Source organism: Chelonoidis abingdonii, chromosome 1 (assembly GCF_003597395.2).
Source record: "Chelonoidis abingdonii isolate Lonesome George chromosome 1, CheloAbing_2.0, whole genome shotgun sequence".
Classification (NCBI taxonomy): Eukaryota; Metazoa; Chordata; order Testudines; family Testudinidae; genus Chelonoidis; species Chelonoidis abingdonii.
In genome coordinates this window covers 116,587,113-116,604,010 of record NC_133769.1, presented here as the reverse complement: position 1 = coordinate 116,604,010, position 16,898 = coordinate 116,587,113, and the positions used below count along the sequence as shown (strand labels likewise).

The window sequence follows — 16,898 nt, the reverse complement described above, 5'->3', positions numbered from 1 at the left end:
CAATAACATCCTCCTATAATTATTACTGAAGTAAATGTGAAGCATCACTAAAGACCACTGGCTACAGGGTCCCTCTCCAGCCAAAACAACTGAAGGCAGTGAGGAATCACTACACTCATGGCCTTAAAATATCCTATTTACCATGCATCACAAGTTCATTTCTGTAGTTGCTAGTTTATTTCCACCAACCGTAGGACAGTTCTCTATTCATACCCTGTACCTTTGTCACTCACCCTGTGGAGTTATCGCACCATTGGTTCTTAAACTGCAAACTGAAATATTGTAATTATGTAATCTACAACCTACTCATAGCCTTCCAGCAAAACCTAACTGGAATTCATCACCCTATACTTACTCTATAAAAAGATTTTCTTCCCTCTATTTTCCATTGTTATTCCAACCATTATGTTATTTTTGAAGTGTCTGATAAAAATGTTTAACTTCAAAATCTTGGTTAAATCTGTTTTATAAAACAGATTTATTTGTAAATAAAAGGTATGTGATGTTTCTAATAGCTAATTTCTTCCTATAGTATCCCATAACCATTAGTACATCGTGACTGTCACGATATCTGCTGACGTCAGAAATTATCACTATCAAGTTGACAATCATTTCAGGTCAATAAATAATATCTGAATATTAAAATGAACCTGAGATGAACTCACAGAACCATTTAAACAGAGAATAAGATTAGGATTTCAAATCAAAATTACATCAGACTGCATAAAGAAAACATAATGCACCACTCAGACTGTGCACTGAAAGTTCAAGTATTGCCTAGCATCCGAACAGGCATCAAGCATTAAACACACACAGGACCAATGACAGCAGGACCTGACTGCTCTGCTAGGTTTTAGGATTTATTTAAAAAAAAAAAAAAGCTTGCAAAGCTATTACCACAAACCTGTTCAGTATGTGGTGATGCACAGCTACACAGCACACTGGCAGAGGGTGTCATTTGCTTTCAAAATGCATGCTACAAATACAAGCTGAGGGTGGTCTCAGTCATTTTTCAGTTTGACTGTGAGAGTAGGTAAGTTGCTCTGTGGAGGAGAAAGAATTTTGGCACATGGGATACTGCAGCCAGTCAGGAGAGAGCACTGAGATCATGCACTTGATCCCTCAGAAGCAATAGGGAAGATTACTTTCCACTGCTGCCTTTCTTCTGCCCCCTCCAATTTTTCAAGAGCAGAGATGCTCCATTCCCCTATTTCAGATATTTGTAACTGGTAGGCCAGGCTCTATGCTCCCCCTTAACCTTGCTGCACAGCAACCTACCTCTTATTTAGTTATACATGCTCCAACTCGCCATGGAGCTGAAGTTGCTGCTGTTGCCATCATGAGACTGGGTTTCGGCACAGCCTTTGCTTTGTTGAAGCAAAGAGCTGGCAGGTACGGCAACATCTTTGTATCAGTTTAACCAGATAGTTACCTGGAAAAGTTGAATTTCAACCTTTGCAATTTTACAAAAGGCAAGCATTTACTTTTCAGTGTATCAACAGGTAGCCATGGGACTTGGGCTGAGCTACTGGGGAGTCATAGTACACTACCTACTCAAGTTTAATTTTACATTGGTTTACCTCTGTATTATGTGCACTTTGCTAGCATATTTCTTGAATATCTCCTGTAAGATGCCGTTAGCCACACATGCAAGTGTTTCCCCTACTTCATACATTTTTTCTTGACATTAGTGTCAAATGCCAATCTTTTGAAAAAGTTTATCTTAGCTGGAGGTAGACTTGAACTAGATTTCAATAAGTAGGAATGCTAATTTTATAGCTTGAACCCCTTTATCCCTCAAGTAAAGGATTTTGTGCAACTCTCCAAATTACCTTTAGAAGACATGAAAGCTCAGTGCTCCAGCAAACTCAGTGCAGTTACTGTTTCTGACGTCTCAGTGCTTGGACAACCTCATAAGGGGGAATAGACCTTTAGGGAATGGAACAGGCAGCCTAGCTCATGGGAGAAGTTGCTCCCTCCATTCAAGGAATGGTTGGCTGGGTGGCACCTAGGGAAACCTGTGTCACCCATCCCTGATGACAGTTGACCTGTCATCTGAGGATTCTGCCCTTCTCTTGAGGCTGCCAGCAGGGGAATGACTGCTTGGGGAATTTGAACCTCTTTTACCTGCAGTTCACACCAGGCAACTTCCACCGTAGTCTCCGTGTCCAGCCCCTTGTAGACAGTTTTGAAGGAACCTCTTCCAATCTCAATATCGAATTTGAGGAAGCGGCCGTCAAGGGAGAAGCCCACCGCCTTGGTCTCTAACTCCTCGATATCCTCTTGCTGTCGGTTTCGCCCCTCCTGGAGCTCCCGGCTGGCGGTGGCTGCACTACCTGCCGTGTTGGTATGGGGTAGGGAGGCGGCTTCCTCTGCCTCTGCTTTGGGCAGTATGGGGGCGATGTCCTCTGTTGCAGGGGGCTCCTGAATGGGTTGCTCCTCGTGGGGAAGCGACAGAGACGGCTGCTGCAACAGCAGGGGGACGTGGGTGGCAGAGACGCAGGAGATCTGGCTAGCAGGCTCCGGAGGGGAGCCCAGCAGCGGGATGATACTCCCGGGAGTGGCGACGGCCGGAGCTGCTGCGAGCTGCAAGCTAGGCAGCTCCAGAGCAGTAGCATTGGAGTCGCAGATCACGCTACGGCGGAAGAAGCGGTGCTCGGTGGCTGCAGCCCCCCGACTGTCCTTGTCCATGGTGTGACGGCGGCGCCGGTATTCCTCGCCCCGGCCCCCGCCTCCCACCTCGCCGCCTGCTCCTCCGGCCCCCGAGACATCATGGTCAGCGACGGCTCCTAGCTTCTCCCCCACGGAGCTGTCCGAGCTAGAACCGTTCTTGGGTGGAGGCGGCGGGGGAGCCAGGAAGCGAGGGGCCGGGCTGCTGCTCTCTGCGGAGCCCTCCGACATGGTGCTGCAGGGCTCCGGGTAGCGCTGCTGACAGGATGCTGAGTGGGAGGTGTCACTGAGCGGGGAGCGCGTCCGGCTGCTGCTGCAACAGAGGAGGGTCCCAAGGGCTCCTCACAGCGGGGCTTGGCGGCGGCTGCTGGGCCGGCGGCGGAGTGGCTCCCTGCTTAGCGTCCACATCCATCCTGCAGCGGGGAGCCATGCAACGGGGCCGACATGGAGCGACAGCAGCGGGGCCGGGACACGGGACTAGGGGGGAGAAGTCGAGAGGAGCCTGAGGCAGGTGCCAGGCCGAGAGAAGCCGCTGGCTGCCTGGAGCGGGCCAGACCAGCTACTCTCTGAGAGGAAAAGCGACTGGCCCCGCGGGCTGGGGAATGGGGCAGGCCCAGGCCGGGAAGCGGCTGCGCCGGGGGCCCAGGCCCCACACTCCCCTGCCGCGAGAGGGGAGGACAGGCCAGGCCCGGCACGGCACGGTCTGGTCCCTCGGAGCCTGGGGGAGTTCTCGCCTCACACGGCGCCCATGGCGACCTCGGCCTGCTCCCGGTAGGAAGTACCCGCTCGCCGCGGGGCCGGCCCCCTCGCTGCCTGCCGGCGCCTCACAGGGAGCCGGAAACCCCCCTGGCGGGTCTCTCACCGGGACCGCCTGCGAAGCCGCCTCCTCCGCAAGGCCCCGGCCGGGGAGCCCAGGTGTCTCCCTCGTGAGGGTAGTGGGGAGGAGCCACTGCACCCGGTCCGGCTAATTCTCCGCGCTAAATGGCGACTAGCGCACGAAACCGACAGACATAGACAGCCCCGTGGAATACGCCCCCTCCTTCCACCCCGTTTTGCGCCTGCGCAGGAGCCCCGCGCTTCCTGGGAATGGTAGTTTTTTCATCCCTCCTCTGAGGGAACAGAAAAGCTGTTAACCTACAACTCCCGTCGCGCACTGCGCTGGTGCACGGCATCACGGGAGTTGTAGTTTTCTTGCGGGCTACTTACAGCTCGAGCCTGGTTGCTCCTCACACAATACTGTGGTAAAAGCTGTGCTACTGGGGCGGGGCAGGGCAGGAAAAGAGGGGAGAGAATCATTGCAAATGGAATAATTATCGGAGAAGAAAGGAATCTCTCATCATACTCAGTTGACTCAGGGCTACAATGCAATATACATTATATGATTTAATAGATTGAATGCTACTGTTTTCACTCTCCGAGTTCTTTTTCAAAATCTAAAAGCAATGAAAATATTTCCATGATTTGTTTTTATAAATTAAAAGAAAAATAGTTTTTATCTAACCAAAAAGGATTCAGGGATAGCTCCTCAGCTGGTGTGAATTGGCATAGCAATGCGGAACAGGCCCTTCAACTTGTAACCGTTCCCATTCTGAAGCAGTTTATCCAACCCACACATCACACAGCAAGCAACTAGTGCCTGAGACAGAAAATAAATATAAACAAAAGTGAAACTGACCAGTGTATTTTCATTTCTATATGCTGAGCACAATGGAAGAGATAAACAAACAGTATAAATAGTGAAGGGTATGAGAGATTTTTAAATTCAGTTTTCATAGCAAGGTATTACATGTAACCATGTAAGTAAAATATATTTTAAATATAAGATTTTTAATCTGACTGTGGGCTCAATCCTGCAAAATGAGCAAAGCACTAAGTCATCTGCTTGATTTCAGCTATGAGGGCAGTTAACCATAAAACACATCATTTCCTGGATCAGGACCAAAGTATTCAGCACCTTACAGGATCAAACCCTGAGTCCCTTAAAGGTAGTGTTTCAAGTTCCCCTTCTACAACGAATCATTTTTGCCATATGTATTATCAAGCATTTAGCTTCATATTTTTAACCAGGCATCTCTAGCAGGTCTCCCATTTTCCTTCCACAAAACCATAGGCACATATAATTGTGGAAGCTGTGTTGCACCCACAATTAATTATTTGTTTGTTTTTTGTAGTCACAGTTTAGGTCACTTGGACTTGTGACCTAAACAGCAGGAGCAAATAACTGCTGTGCAAAAGTGTGTCCCCAATTATTTTGCAGCTCCTAAAAGGTCAGCATTCTTAAATCTGATCCTTAAAAATTATCATTAATCTAACCGTCATAGTTTGACACTCAACTCCAGTTGTTATAGTTTAAATGGGGAAGATATAACACTCAGAATAATAAGGAAGGCAACATGAACATTCACACAAATCAGGAACTTCCAGAGAGTAAGAGGCACTGGTAGAAACAACTCATGTGTATAATGCACCAAGACCAAACATTTCTTCTTACACACAAGAGCGGTATATTAAAGTGAATGGGACTACTTTCATGAGTAAAATAAAAGGCTTTGGACCTAAGTCTTTTATGCAACTGCATTTTTTAAATAACTGTAATAGAAATATTTTTGGAGATTTTTCTGTATAAACTATACATTTTATATTGGACAAATTAACACATATATTTCAAATACATCATTAAAAAAATTAAAACCAACTAATATAGGAAATTGTGCATTACATCTCCCACAGAGAGGGCCCGATTCAGTCTATATGCCTACATAGACTTTCAGGTGGTCCACAACACTGAACAATACATAACACTGAACTTGAGTGATTCTCTCACACACATATAGTCTTTATAGATGTTGATTGTAATACTGCACTACAAATGGAGCACTCATTATTTTCTGTATATCCATATACATATCTTATTAATAATAAAAATAATAATTAAAATACATAAATGATGAAATTCAACTCATTGCAGAGGGCCCATGTAAAGTCCTATTTGCACCACTTAGATCCTTATGAGTACTGGGGCAGGATTTGCCTATAAGTATAGAAAGTGCTCCTTCTTTTAAAGTGTAATACGAGCAGCTCCACTGTGCAAAAGGGGGAATAGGATTGGGAAGGTCATACAGAGAGTTTGCAATCCCTTAACAGCATGGATACCAATCCGTGAGGGCTCCAGGTTCAGGTTTGTGTTTGGGAGGCTGGGACAGAGAATGGACAGGGATGGAAGATCCACAGCTATACAGATCTTCTGGTTCTTTTCCTCTCCAGGAGGTAGGGGAAGGAGTACGGTTGCAAGCTATTCCAGCTACTAGGCTGGAGCAGTGGCTGAAGAATGGTTTTGCTGCAGGTTTATGGCCTAGGAGGCAAGAATCCTTCTTTCTTGCCTTCCGAAAACATCCATAGCCCACAACCCAGTTATCCAGGCTGGGTGCTGAGGAAAAAACATTGATCCTGATTTATCTTTACATTATTCCAGTTCTATGCCAGTGTAACTCTATGAACATAAAGCTGAAATAGCATTGGGATGAATCAAGCTTCTTGGTTTTAACACATGGTTTAAGCGGGGCTTACGTGTTGTGTAGGGCTTTGTCTGGGCCCTCTGCTCTGGGTTATATGTCACCCACAGTGATTAAATATATTTGTCCAGTGTTAGTTAAGTGAAACCCTTTAACAGAGAACTTTAAGCTTTGCAGGGTCTAAACGCAAAAGGGCCTGAGGCTGACACATCAGAAACTGGGAGCAATATGTAAATAAGCATGTCATCCCAAGGGTCTGATTCTGCAAACGCTTAAACTCATGAGCAATCCCATTAAAGTCAAACAGGGTTATTTACCTGAGTACAATATTTTCAGTACTGACTCTCAAATTTCCTAACTCCTCTCACAGCCACCTCCGAGGTGAGAGGTGGGAGTAGCGCTCTGCCTCTGAAAGGCATAAAATGCTTCCTAGGCATAAAGTGACATGCGGGGACATGCCCCTTGCTATACATGATGTACAACAGATGTACTCAGTGCTTCCCCTCTTGCAGCACAACCATCCTGCAGCAGTACCTGCACTAATCTTGGCCCACAAACATCTTCTCTGTGGCTGCTAGCTCTGCCTACTGCCAGGAAATCAGAGGACAGGATGTGGTAGCAAAAGGATGAGGGCAGAACCACAGGCTATGTTCATACATGGATTGATGTAATCCTGAGGCTGCAGAAACAGCCATTTCATGGCTTGGAAGGGGGAAAACTCTTTTCCCAACAGAACCCAACAAAATTCCCCAGCCTATAACTTACTCTGGTTACTCTGGCTGATTTGGCACTAAATGTTGTATAGTACTATACATCTAGATAGGATTTGGTGCAGCCCCAAATGGGCTTCATTCTCATGTCCAGCCACGTTCCAGTTGGCCCAGAGCTGAGTGAGAGCAGAGGAGAGGATTAGCACTACCTTTGCTCCTTCCCTTTCCTGGATTCTTCTGGCATCTCATTAGGCCTCTAGAAGGTTATGCTGCTTCAGCTCTGACCTAAGTAGCACCCGGCTGCCTATTGCCCCAACGGTTGCTCTCCAGCAACTCCCTCTTTCCTGATCATGGACCCTACCAACTCTTTGCAACAGGGGAAGCATCACAGACACATTATGGTATCTCTATGCCATATGGAGATACTTCCTATACTGGGAGAATTCCTTGGTGGCCAGATTTATCAGTTTTACAGTCCCTTTGCCCAAATGGGGCCAGCATAATGGGCTCATTTCATGACAGTTAATCTGGCCCATGGCAGCCAATTATAAAACCCTCTCTGTCTTCAAGGTGTAGGATCAGGTCCCTGTCAAAAGTACATGTCAACTGTCATGACACGATCAGCTTGAAATATAGCTGATTAAAACAATTCAGTTAAAAGTACTTTCAAGTACTTCAGCTGTCATTGAGCTCCTCTGCCAGTTTTTGTGGTCTTACAATCAGTTTTCTCTATGTTTTAATAGTATTTTTCTCTCCTGTTGCTGTGGGAAAGACCCACACAAACAACAGAAGAGTCTGACTCTACTGTAGAAACTATATACAACGGAAAGACTGCCAATGACTTCAGTGGGCTTTTGATTAGGCCCAAAGTGCGGTCACATACATAAAGTAAAAACATGTATTTTTTCTCTAATCTGTTCCAATTATAGTCATCTTGTTGTTACTTGTAACAACAATAAATAAAAAATAATTCTGATAGACGTGTGACTTTAAATTTGACTGGGACTCTTGAAACAGAAGCTGTTCTGTTTTGTTTCATTTTGTGTAATGCAGATTTCATTTGTTATTGGCATTCCTGACTTGCCCATGTGACGCAATATTAGTGTGAAACAGTTATTATATTTTTCCCACTTATGCAATACCTTATACAGCACAATTAGCATGTGATTTTTTTACTGCATAATTTAAATGTTAAAAAAAACGTGCTTTCTACTATCGTAAAGTTTGACTGCACATTATGGAGCTATGATAGCACTCCATAATTAAGATTGTAACTAACACAATCTTGCCACCACAATTTCCTCACAACAACTCCTTTCTTCTTGCCTTTTATCATGTCTACACTTCCGTCAGAGTATTTATTTATTTGTTGTTTTTTTTAAAGCTACAGGTTACTTTGACTTATTTCAGAACTACAAGAACTTGAGTAAGAGTCACTTTCTGGAGAGTTTAATTTGTTCAGTATATCACATTTCATTGACATCTTGATTGAAAATCTTCACATTTATTTTATTTCTTTGTCTTTAATGAGGATTAGGGATTTACAGTAGTGTTGGAAGGTTGGGTGGTTCATTTTAGAAATATTAATCGGAAACTCTCAGAGGCCTCCAGGGTCTCTGATGGACTTAATTAAGTCTCCAAGGTCCCTGGCACTGTTAATAAAGTCTTCAGTGTCCTACATGGGACTTATGAAGGGTTTCCAGACTGCAGAAGCAAAGACAACTTTCAGGACTATGACACCCAGGAACATAATAAGTCCTGGTGGCCTAAGTTCCCTCTAAGTTGCATGGCTGTGCAGCAGGCTATCAAGGGCCATGCAGGTGCGCAGCCACAGGTGCCTGGCCTGGAGAGGAGAGAGGTAGGGAGCGTGCAGGGCTGCAGCGGGGAGAGGTGCTCTCCCCTGGCCCCGGGCTGTTGCAGCGAGAAAGGGCCGGAGGGAGTCCTTTCTCCCCGCTGTAATCTGCACTCCAAACCCTCATCCCAGGCCCCATCTAGAGTCCGCACTCCCAGCCAGAGCCCTCACCCCTCTGCTCCCCAACCCTCTGCCCTAGCCCCGAGCTCCTTCCTGCACCGAGGGCAGTGGTTCCCAAACAGGTTTGCGAAATGTTACAGGAGGTTCTTGGGAAAAAAATCCCTAATGGTGTCCAGAGCTGTCCCTGGGGATGCCAGGAAGCACAGGGCCAGCAGCCCAGAGCCCCTGGACTTCCAAGAGCTAAGCAGATCAAAGCAAGAATATCTATCACACTGAGGAGACTTAAACTTTAAGACTCCTTATAAGAATTGAAAAGGGAGGTGGATATTTTTTGCTGTTTTTAAAATTAAATAGGCAGCTAGTATTGTTTTTTAAATTATTATGAAGAACAAATTTAAGCTTTGTTGTAACGTACGTTGTTTGCCTGGACTGCTCAAGCCCTGAATGCTTGTGTAGCAGGAACTCTTTGAGTTGGCTTCTTAAATACCTTTGTGCTGTTTCACATTTGATACTCCTTGATGAAACATAGGAGCCTTGTCTTATAACAGGCTTATTCAAAGTGATACAAGCTACGAAAGTGAGATCTTTCATAATGTAATAAAAATACTGTACTGATAAATAATAATTAATAATAAATAGTGTGTAATAAACACGTCATAAAAACAAATTTTATATTTCCAAGATCACTTCTTTTATAATTTATACTCAGGTAAAGGAGAAAATCCCTGGAAATATTCATTTTTAGGCAGGGGTTTGCTAGACTTGACATTTTATTGAAAGGGATTCACAGACTGTTAAAGTTTGGGAACCACTGACCTAGGGTGACCAGGTGTCTGGTTTTGGACTGGAATACCCAGCTGAAAAGGAATCCTGATGGCTCCAGTCAGCACCACTGACTGGGCCATTGAATATCCAGTTTGCGGGGCCACAGCAGGACTGGCAGACTCCCTGCTAGTGCCACGCCATGGCCGGTATGGCTCCCGGGTCTGGAAGCAATTTAGGGGCTGTCAGCGAGGGTCCACGTGCTTCCCCATCCCCCCACCCACAGCTCCCATTGGCTAGGTCAGGGCAGGGGAAGAACTAGCACCACTCATGAATGCTCAACAGGCAGCTGTTGAGGGGTTGCCTGGCATGCGCTTTTCCCACTGCTGCCTGGCCCTCTTCCCCTCATGCTCCTCATGTGGCTGGGCTTGAGCTGCAGTGCATGCTCTGCTGTGAACTGCAGTCTCTTGCCCCATCACCAGCACCCAAGAGTTGGAGGTATGTGTATCCCCATCTCTGAGTGCTGTGAATGGGGCTGCACCCCCATCCCCCTTCACTGCATCCCTCCCTGTCCCAACCCCCCTGCAACCCTATACTGGACCGGCTTGCTTTCGCCTCTGCCTCTTTTCCTCCCCATACTTTCTCTTTTCCTCCTCATTCAACCCCCTCCCTCCAAGGAAACAGAGGTAAAACCACAGGGGAAAACAAGAATATTTAAAAAACACCTGACATAATACTTACCTGAGATAAAGTTAAATTATTTTTACTGTCCTACTTCAGAGCTACCAAACCATAATGATCAAATTCCTTATCTCCTCCTCTTTTTATGATAGCTGATTGCTCTGTGTATTATGTTTCATTTTCATGCCATGGTTCTTTATGTAGCATGTATGGCCAGGTGTGGAGGTGGGGAGAAGGATGGGGGGCATGCAGCAGCCTGTAATCTTTGATTTAAGTATTCCCAATTAATAGTTTAAAGATAAGGAATAAAGCCAAAGTGAATTCTTTAAGGTTCCAGCCTCTAGGGTGGTTACAGATAATTTAATTTAATTTAGTGGAGGACTGTGAATGACATGTGATAAAATGAAAGAATTTATTTAAAACAACGTAGTTAGTTAAAATGAACAGCCATTACAACATAACCATACACTGCATTTACAAGTCTATCGCATCTTACGCTGGTGTTATGTTCCGCAGTCAGTGCGTAAAGCAAAAATCGCATACAGTCAAAATTACATTGAGTGTAATGGCAGGTGGAGTCGACTGCACTACAGGTACAGTATTAAAATTGTTATTTTTCTCTCTTTTTTTTTTTGTTTTTTGTTTTTGCCAACCACGTAAAGCTGAAATTGTGCATGCTAAATGCGCATAAGATGCGACAGACCTGTATATTCACATTCTAAGATGAAATGATGCATCTAGGGATTACCAGACCCTGGATAGTAAGAAAGTACTCTAACAGTACCCTTGATGTACCTGTCTAAATTTAGCATGCCACCCTTTTTATAATCAATTATAATAACACCTCTTAATTAATTAACATTAAATCCACCTTTTACCATAGGTATATTTCCATAATTAAATTTTATTCTTTCTCACTGACTATTTAACATTAGAACTGAATTTTGTAAAAAAATGAATAAAATTGATGGATAATACAAATGTTTATTTTTAAGCATTTTTTAGTTTTACCAATTTAAATTTTCACGGTTCTGGGAAATTCAGGGGTGTCAGACAATAGGGATGGTCAGACAATAGTTGTAGGGCTTCTTGTGTAGAGTAGCCCAAAAATACCACTGATTTCAATCAGAGGAGTAGCAGGCCCAGTGCACAGCACAAACCACTGCTCCAGGTCCTTCAAATGCATGTGAAAATCATGAATCTGTTTCTATGCTATCTATCCTGGCTGGATACTGGAAGATTCTCAGCATTCCTGAAAGATGCTGAACATTCCTGAGGGGAACTGAGTGCTCTCAATTCCCATTGAAGCCAGTGGGAGTTACAAGCACTCAGCACCTTATAGTAGTGCTCAGTAATTGATAGGAACAAGTCTTTAAAATAGGGATACTATGGAAAAAACAGTATGTGATCATTTGATCAAAGACAGTTTCACAGATCTTTAGTGAGCTCCTTGGATCATTCCTTCTTCTCTCTTTGGAAAGCATTTGGAACACTGTTACTGGAAGAAATAGTGTTCATTTTGTGCATTTTACAGAAGTTTATGAATAGTTAATTTAATTGTTTCTGCTACAGAGTCAGTTAATCAATTTTCCCTGCTGTCTGTATGAGTCTTTGAAAAAGCATAGCAAGGTGGGTGTCAGGAGTGGGGAGGAAGGGAGGCTGGAGCATCCTGCACTCTGGAAATCCCAGACTGGTGGATGGTCCCTGAGGGCTGGTCTGTAATGGTGACTTTTGCAATGGAGCAAACCCTTACAGTGATATACCTCCCCAGTGTAAAAATTAATTTACACTAGTGCAGATTTGAAACTCACGTAAATTTCACCAGTCACTTTTTACAGTAGTGCAGTGTGCTTGCACTGGTGTAATTACTTTGGTTTAACTATAGTGCTGCAAAACTCAGCAGTGTAAACCATCCCCTAAGAACGACTGCTTGCTAGCATAGGTTAGAATAGCTCGCTCTAACCTGCACCCAAGGCTGAACAGAAAAATCAAAGATCTGTAACTGGCTCACTGAGAACATCCTGCTTTCTGCTGAACTCCGTATAAGCTGAATGCAGCAGATAATCTAGTTCATGTTTTCCAGAGTTCTTGTAATGCTTCTGAATGCCATAAGTATCTATGTGGGAAAGAAGGGCTCTGGAGGAGATAGCTGCGAGGGTGTGCATGCATAAGTTAGATCCTTGGCACTTTCCCAAACTTAACCGGGCCCTTAGTATAGAGCCTGAATTTACTTAGTCCAGTGTCAGGGCTTCAAAACCTTTGGCAGCTCCCTGACAGAATTTCAGGGCTGTAGCAAATTGCTAGTGAATAACTCCATAACAAAACATTCTGTCCTCTCCGAAGCACCCTTGTGCACTAGATCTCATCAAGAACACTTGATTAAAACAAATGTGAAGTTTCTAGGCCAACCCATTTATAGAAACAATGTGACAAAAAATGTAGATGTATTTTCAATAATGAAATAACACCTATTGTTTTCTCCAGTTCTTATCTCAGAAACAACTTGTCCAATTTGTCTCAACATTTCCATAAAAACACTCCTCCGGCCAAAGACCACACATGGAAAATTTAATGACCACTATTAATATATCAGCAGCATCACACTCAATATATATATATATATATATATAATCTGATTCTCCTTTTACTTACACCAATATAAATCAGGAATTGTTCAAATTAAGTAAATTATTTACACCAGAGTAAAACCAGTGCAAGTCAGAGGAAATTGAGCTATAACAATTGTAACATATATGTTAATACTCTTTTCTACCACGCTTTTTAAGCTCCTTTCACCAAAAAAAATAAAATGATCTCTAAACAAATGAAGGAGAGAACTGTACAGGTAATATCATAAACCAGGCAATCCAGTGTATGAAGCATAAAAGCATTTACACAGTTGTGGCAATTTATAAAAATACTTTTAATTATACTGTTCTAAAACAAATGTAATATTGAAGTAGTGTAAATTCAATATAAGGTCTTCCTTGGATTACACAACTATTGACATAACAGTGTGAAGTATAGACCAGGGGTAGACAACTTATGGCATGCATGCCAAAGGTAGCACGCAAGCTGATTTTCAGTGGCACTCATACTGCCTGGCCACCAGTATGGGGGGCTCTGCATTTTAATATAATTTTAAATGAAGCTTCTTAAATATTTTGAAACCTTATTTACTTTACATACAACAATCATTTAGTTATATATTATAGATTTATAGAAAGAGACCTTCTAAAAAGGTTAAAATGTATTACTAGCACGCGAAACCTTAAATTATAGTGAAAAAATGAAGACTCAGCACACCACTTCTGAAAGGTTGCCGACCCCTGGTATAGACGGTCAATACTATGTTTCTTGATGTAGTGATGTCTTCTGCCTCATTCTTTGAAACAGCTGGACCCTGACAAGTTAGCATTCTTTTTATCTGGCAGGTGGGAGGAATCTGAATTCTGCAGGGTGGCCTTCCTCTTGAGACAGTGAGATAGTGGTGGCTGACAGTTGCTGGCAGGGGTGGCTCTAGGGATTTTGCCACCCCAAGCACAGCAGGCAGGCTGCCTCCGGCGGTTTGCCTGTGGAAGGTCCTCCGAAGCTGCGGAACCAGCGGACCTCTGCAGGCAAGCCGCCGGAGGTAGCCTGCCTGCCGCCCTCGTGGCGCTGGCTGAGCGCCCCCCCGGCTTGCCGCCCCAAGCATGTGCTTGGCGTGCTGGGGCCTGGAGCCGCCCCTGGTTGCTGGGCATTTTCCTCTTCAGCCAGAGGGGATCAGTGGTGGAACCAGGGTGTGCAGCCTTTTCCTCGGGTGGTGGAGATGACCCTGATTGGATAGTCATGTCCTCTGACACCAACACATTTCCGATCATTACAAGGGCTTCCACTATTTCAGTATTGAGACCTCCTTGCACCATCTTAGAGCCATTTTTTGGGTCTTTCTGCTTCATATTCTTTCCCATCTTTTTCCCTGTCCACCTTTTCCATTTGATAATTCAACCTGTTTTTCTTTGAGTTAGTGAGTCCAACTTCATACATTTAATATTTCCATCATTCTGTTAATTTCCCTCATTGTCTGTTTTTTGTCTTCATGCCTGAGGTCCTGATTTTAATTTTTTTAATGTTATTATTCACCAGCTTTAGTTCCAATGACAGGCATTTAACTTAGTTTTTCAGACTCATATCCTCTTCCAAATCTTTCTGATCCTTCTTTTCCATCCTCCTTTCTTTCTCTTTCTTTGGGACTGATTTGATTTCCTCTCTGTCTATTAACAACTCCATTGTCAGGAATTTTACTTTTTCTCTTCGCATTTCTTCTTCCCTCAGCCTCCTGTTCTCTCTCCTGTCTCTCATTGCAAAGGACACTTTCTAAAACATAAACTTTCCCAAAGCAGTTTTCTCAAAAAAATGGCCATGCTCCAATTGCTTCTCTCCACAAACTGTTAACTGCAGACCATGGCAACTGGGCAAACACTATGCATTGTGGGGACACAGGTGACTTCTGTAAAGTTCTTCATAATGACATGATTCCAAGTGCTGTGATTAAAACATGCAGCAGTGTATGCCAATGCAGTTTTAAACTCTTGGAATATATTAAAAGTCCTGAAAATCCTTAAATCAAACATCAGTAGCTAAACAGATTTCAATACAAGATCATAATGATGGCTATTTGGTGTGAATTTCAGGTGAAAAATTTAAATCTGCAGTAAATAGACACAAATATTAATACCTCTAATTTATTAGTGATAAACTATTATTTCCAAAACATCTTGTGTTCCTGGGAACATATTTGCAACATAGATCTTCTTTGCTGTACTGAACAGCCTCTGTGAAGAAACATTATTTGTCTGGTCCAAGAAATGATCTTCAGTGCCAGATAAATTCGGCATAAACTGAGGCAGACATACCATGAAAGACTGAAATTGTGTACATTCTGCACTTAGACGTTGCAGGAGTTCTTGTATGCAGTGAAAAATTCCAAGACAAAGCTCTGCTTCTCTCACAAAAATTCAAAATGGAGGCCACCCTTGACAAAGTGTCATTATTCCTTGCATTTGAATTTTTAATGTCTTATCGCTGCACTTTTCAATATGCCACATGACAAATGATATGTCACTCTTTAATGATCAGATTTACTGTCAGATCATCAAAGAAGGACCACGTTAACAACCATGTGGCTATTTTTTTCTTGTGTGTGGGATCACTACTTAATTCTTTTGAGCAGTATGAGATCTACTGATAAAAGTGCTATATAAAAAGTTAGGTATTATTTGTTATTATTATTACTAAATATAAATACTTGTTGGTTTTCATTAGCCATCTTCTCTTTTCTGCATTTGTATGTGGCAACAGAACGAGCTCTGTAAAGATCACCTGTATCAACCCATCTTCATCTCTTTTTTTTCAGCCCCTCTAATCATTCTTGTTTGTATCTAATCATCACTTGTGTCACCTAATTCTACATGGACTAGAAAGAGTACACCTTCTCTGACAACCACTTGGCCGTTGAATGGGGTGTGTATGGTGAGGGTGGGGACAGGGTTGTAAACATCCAAGAGAGGAGTTATTTATAGGGTGATACAAGGAAGTAGCAACAGGAATACTGAGATGAAAAGGAAAATGTATGCAGAATATCAGGAAGAGCTTTCTGACTGATGGCTGTGGGATAGTCTCCCAAGAGATGGGAGTGGATGCACCTTTACTTAACATGCTTTAGGTGACAACCCTCCAATGGTGCCCATACTCTGGTGAATTTTTTAAAAAAAGCTTAAATAAGAGACATACATAATTGAAGCCTCTTAAAAATCTATACTTATTATTTGCACTAAATCCTATAAACAGAACCAAGTAGCCCTAACACTACCAATGGAATGAGCTCATAACTGCTAGTGAATGGTATTGGGACAGGTATCTAATTCAGAAAAAGTATGGCATATCTTGGATTTCATTTCCCCTCCTCCATTCTCACATTGTAATTGCGGACAATCCCACAGCCAACCTACATATCCAGCTTCAAGACCTGGTTGCCCTCTCTTTGTATTCCTTTAAAATTGATACTATGCCAGGGTATCAGACTGTATCATCATTTTATCTGTGTAGATTGGTAGCATGTGTAAGGTACTCCTGAACAGAAGAGGGGAGTAATCATCATCATATGTAAGTGGCCTGCTGTTACCATCTCAATTTACTCAGCTGGCTTGGTACAGATTTTGTAAGAGTGCAAACTTCCAACAAAAATGTTCCAAATATTGGACTAAGTATTTTTAGGAAAGTATATTTATTTAGTATAGTAGTTTGGTTCCATCTCATCCCCCTAGACCTCCCAAGTGCCCCAAGTAAGAATGAAACATTTTGTCTTAAAGCACTGATGGTATTTAGGAAAATATGTTTTGCATTTTCCCGAGGACTGTATTTAATGTGGTCTGTACCACTTTATCTATTGTGATGGGGCAAGGCCAGATGGCTACAGTAAAGTACTGAGAAACAGGTATGTTAGCCCCAGGCTAAACAAATCCCTAGGAGCATGGTAACCAAATGGAAGTTGCTCCAGGTTAATCAAGGCACCTGGAGCCAATTAAGACCTTTCTAGAAGGCAGTGGAGAT

General features: G+C 43.2%; 1 protein-coding gene across 13 annotated transcripts in view; it reads right to left on the bottom strand.

The window, feature by feature from the left end:
• The window catches only part of WNK1 (WNK lysine deficient protein kinase 1), a 187,943-nt gene extending 184,241 nt beyond the window's left edge, over positions 1–3,702 (bottom strand). For 5 of the 13 annotated variants that reach the window (XM_032796750.2, XM_032796753.2, XM_032796758.1 and 2 more), the window contains exon 1: positions 2,128–3,695. In XM_032796750.2, coding sequence (XP_032652641.1) covers positions 2,128–2,901 — 774 coding nt within the window. In that variant the 5' untranslated portion in view covers positions 2,902–3,695. Of the gene's footprint in view, positions 1–2,127 lie in introns of all 13 variants that reach the window. The other 8 variants (XM_032796747.2, XM_032796748.2, XM_075069393.1 and 5 more) reach the window with 5 other exon arrangements.
• Positions 3,703–16,898: the final 13,196 nt, after the last annotated feature.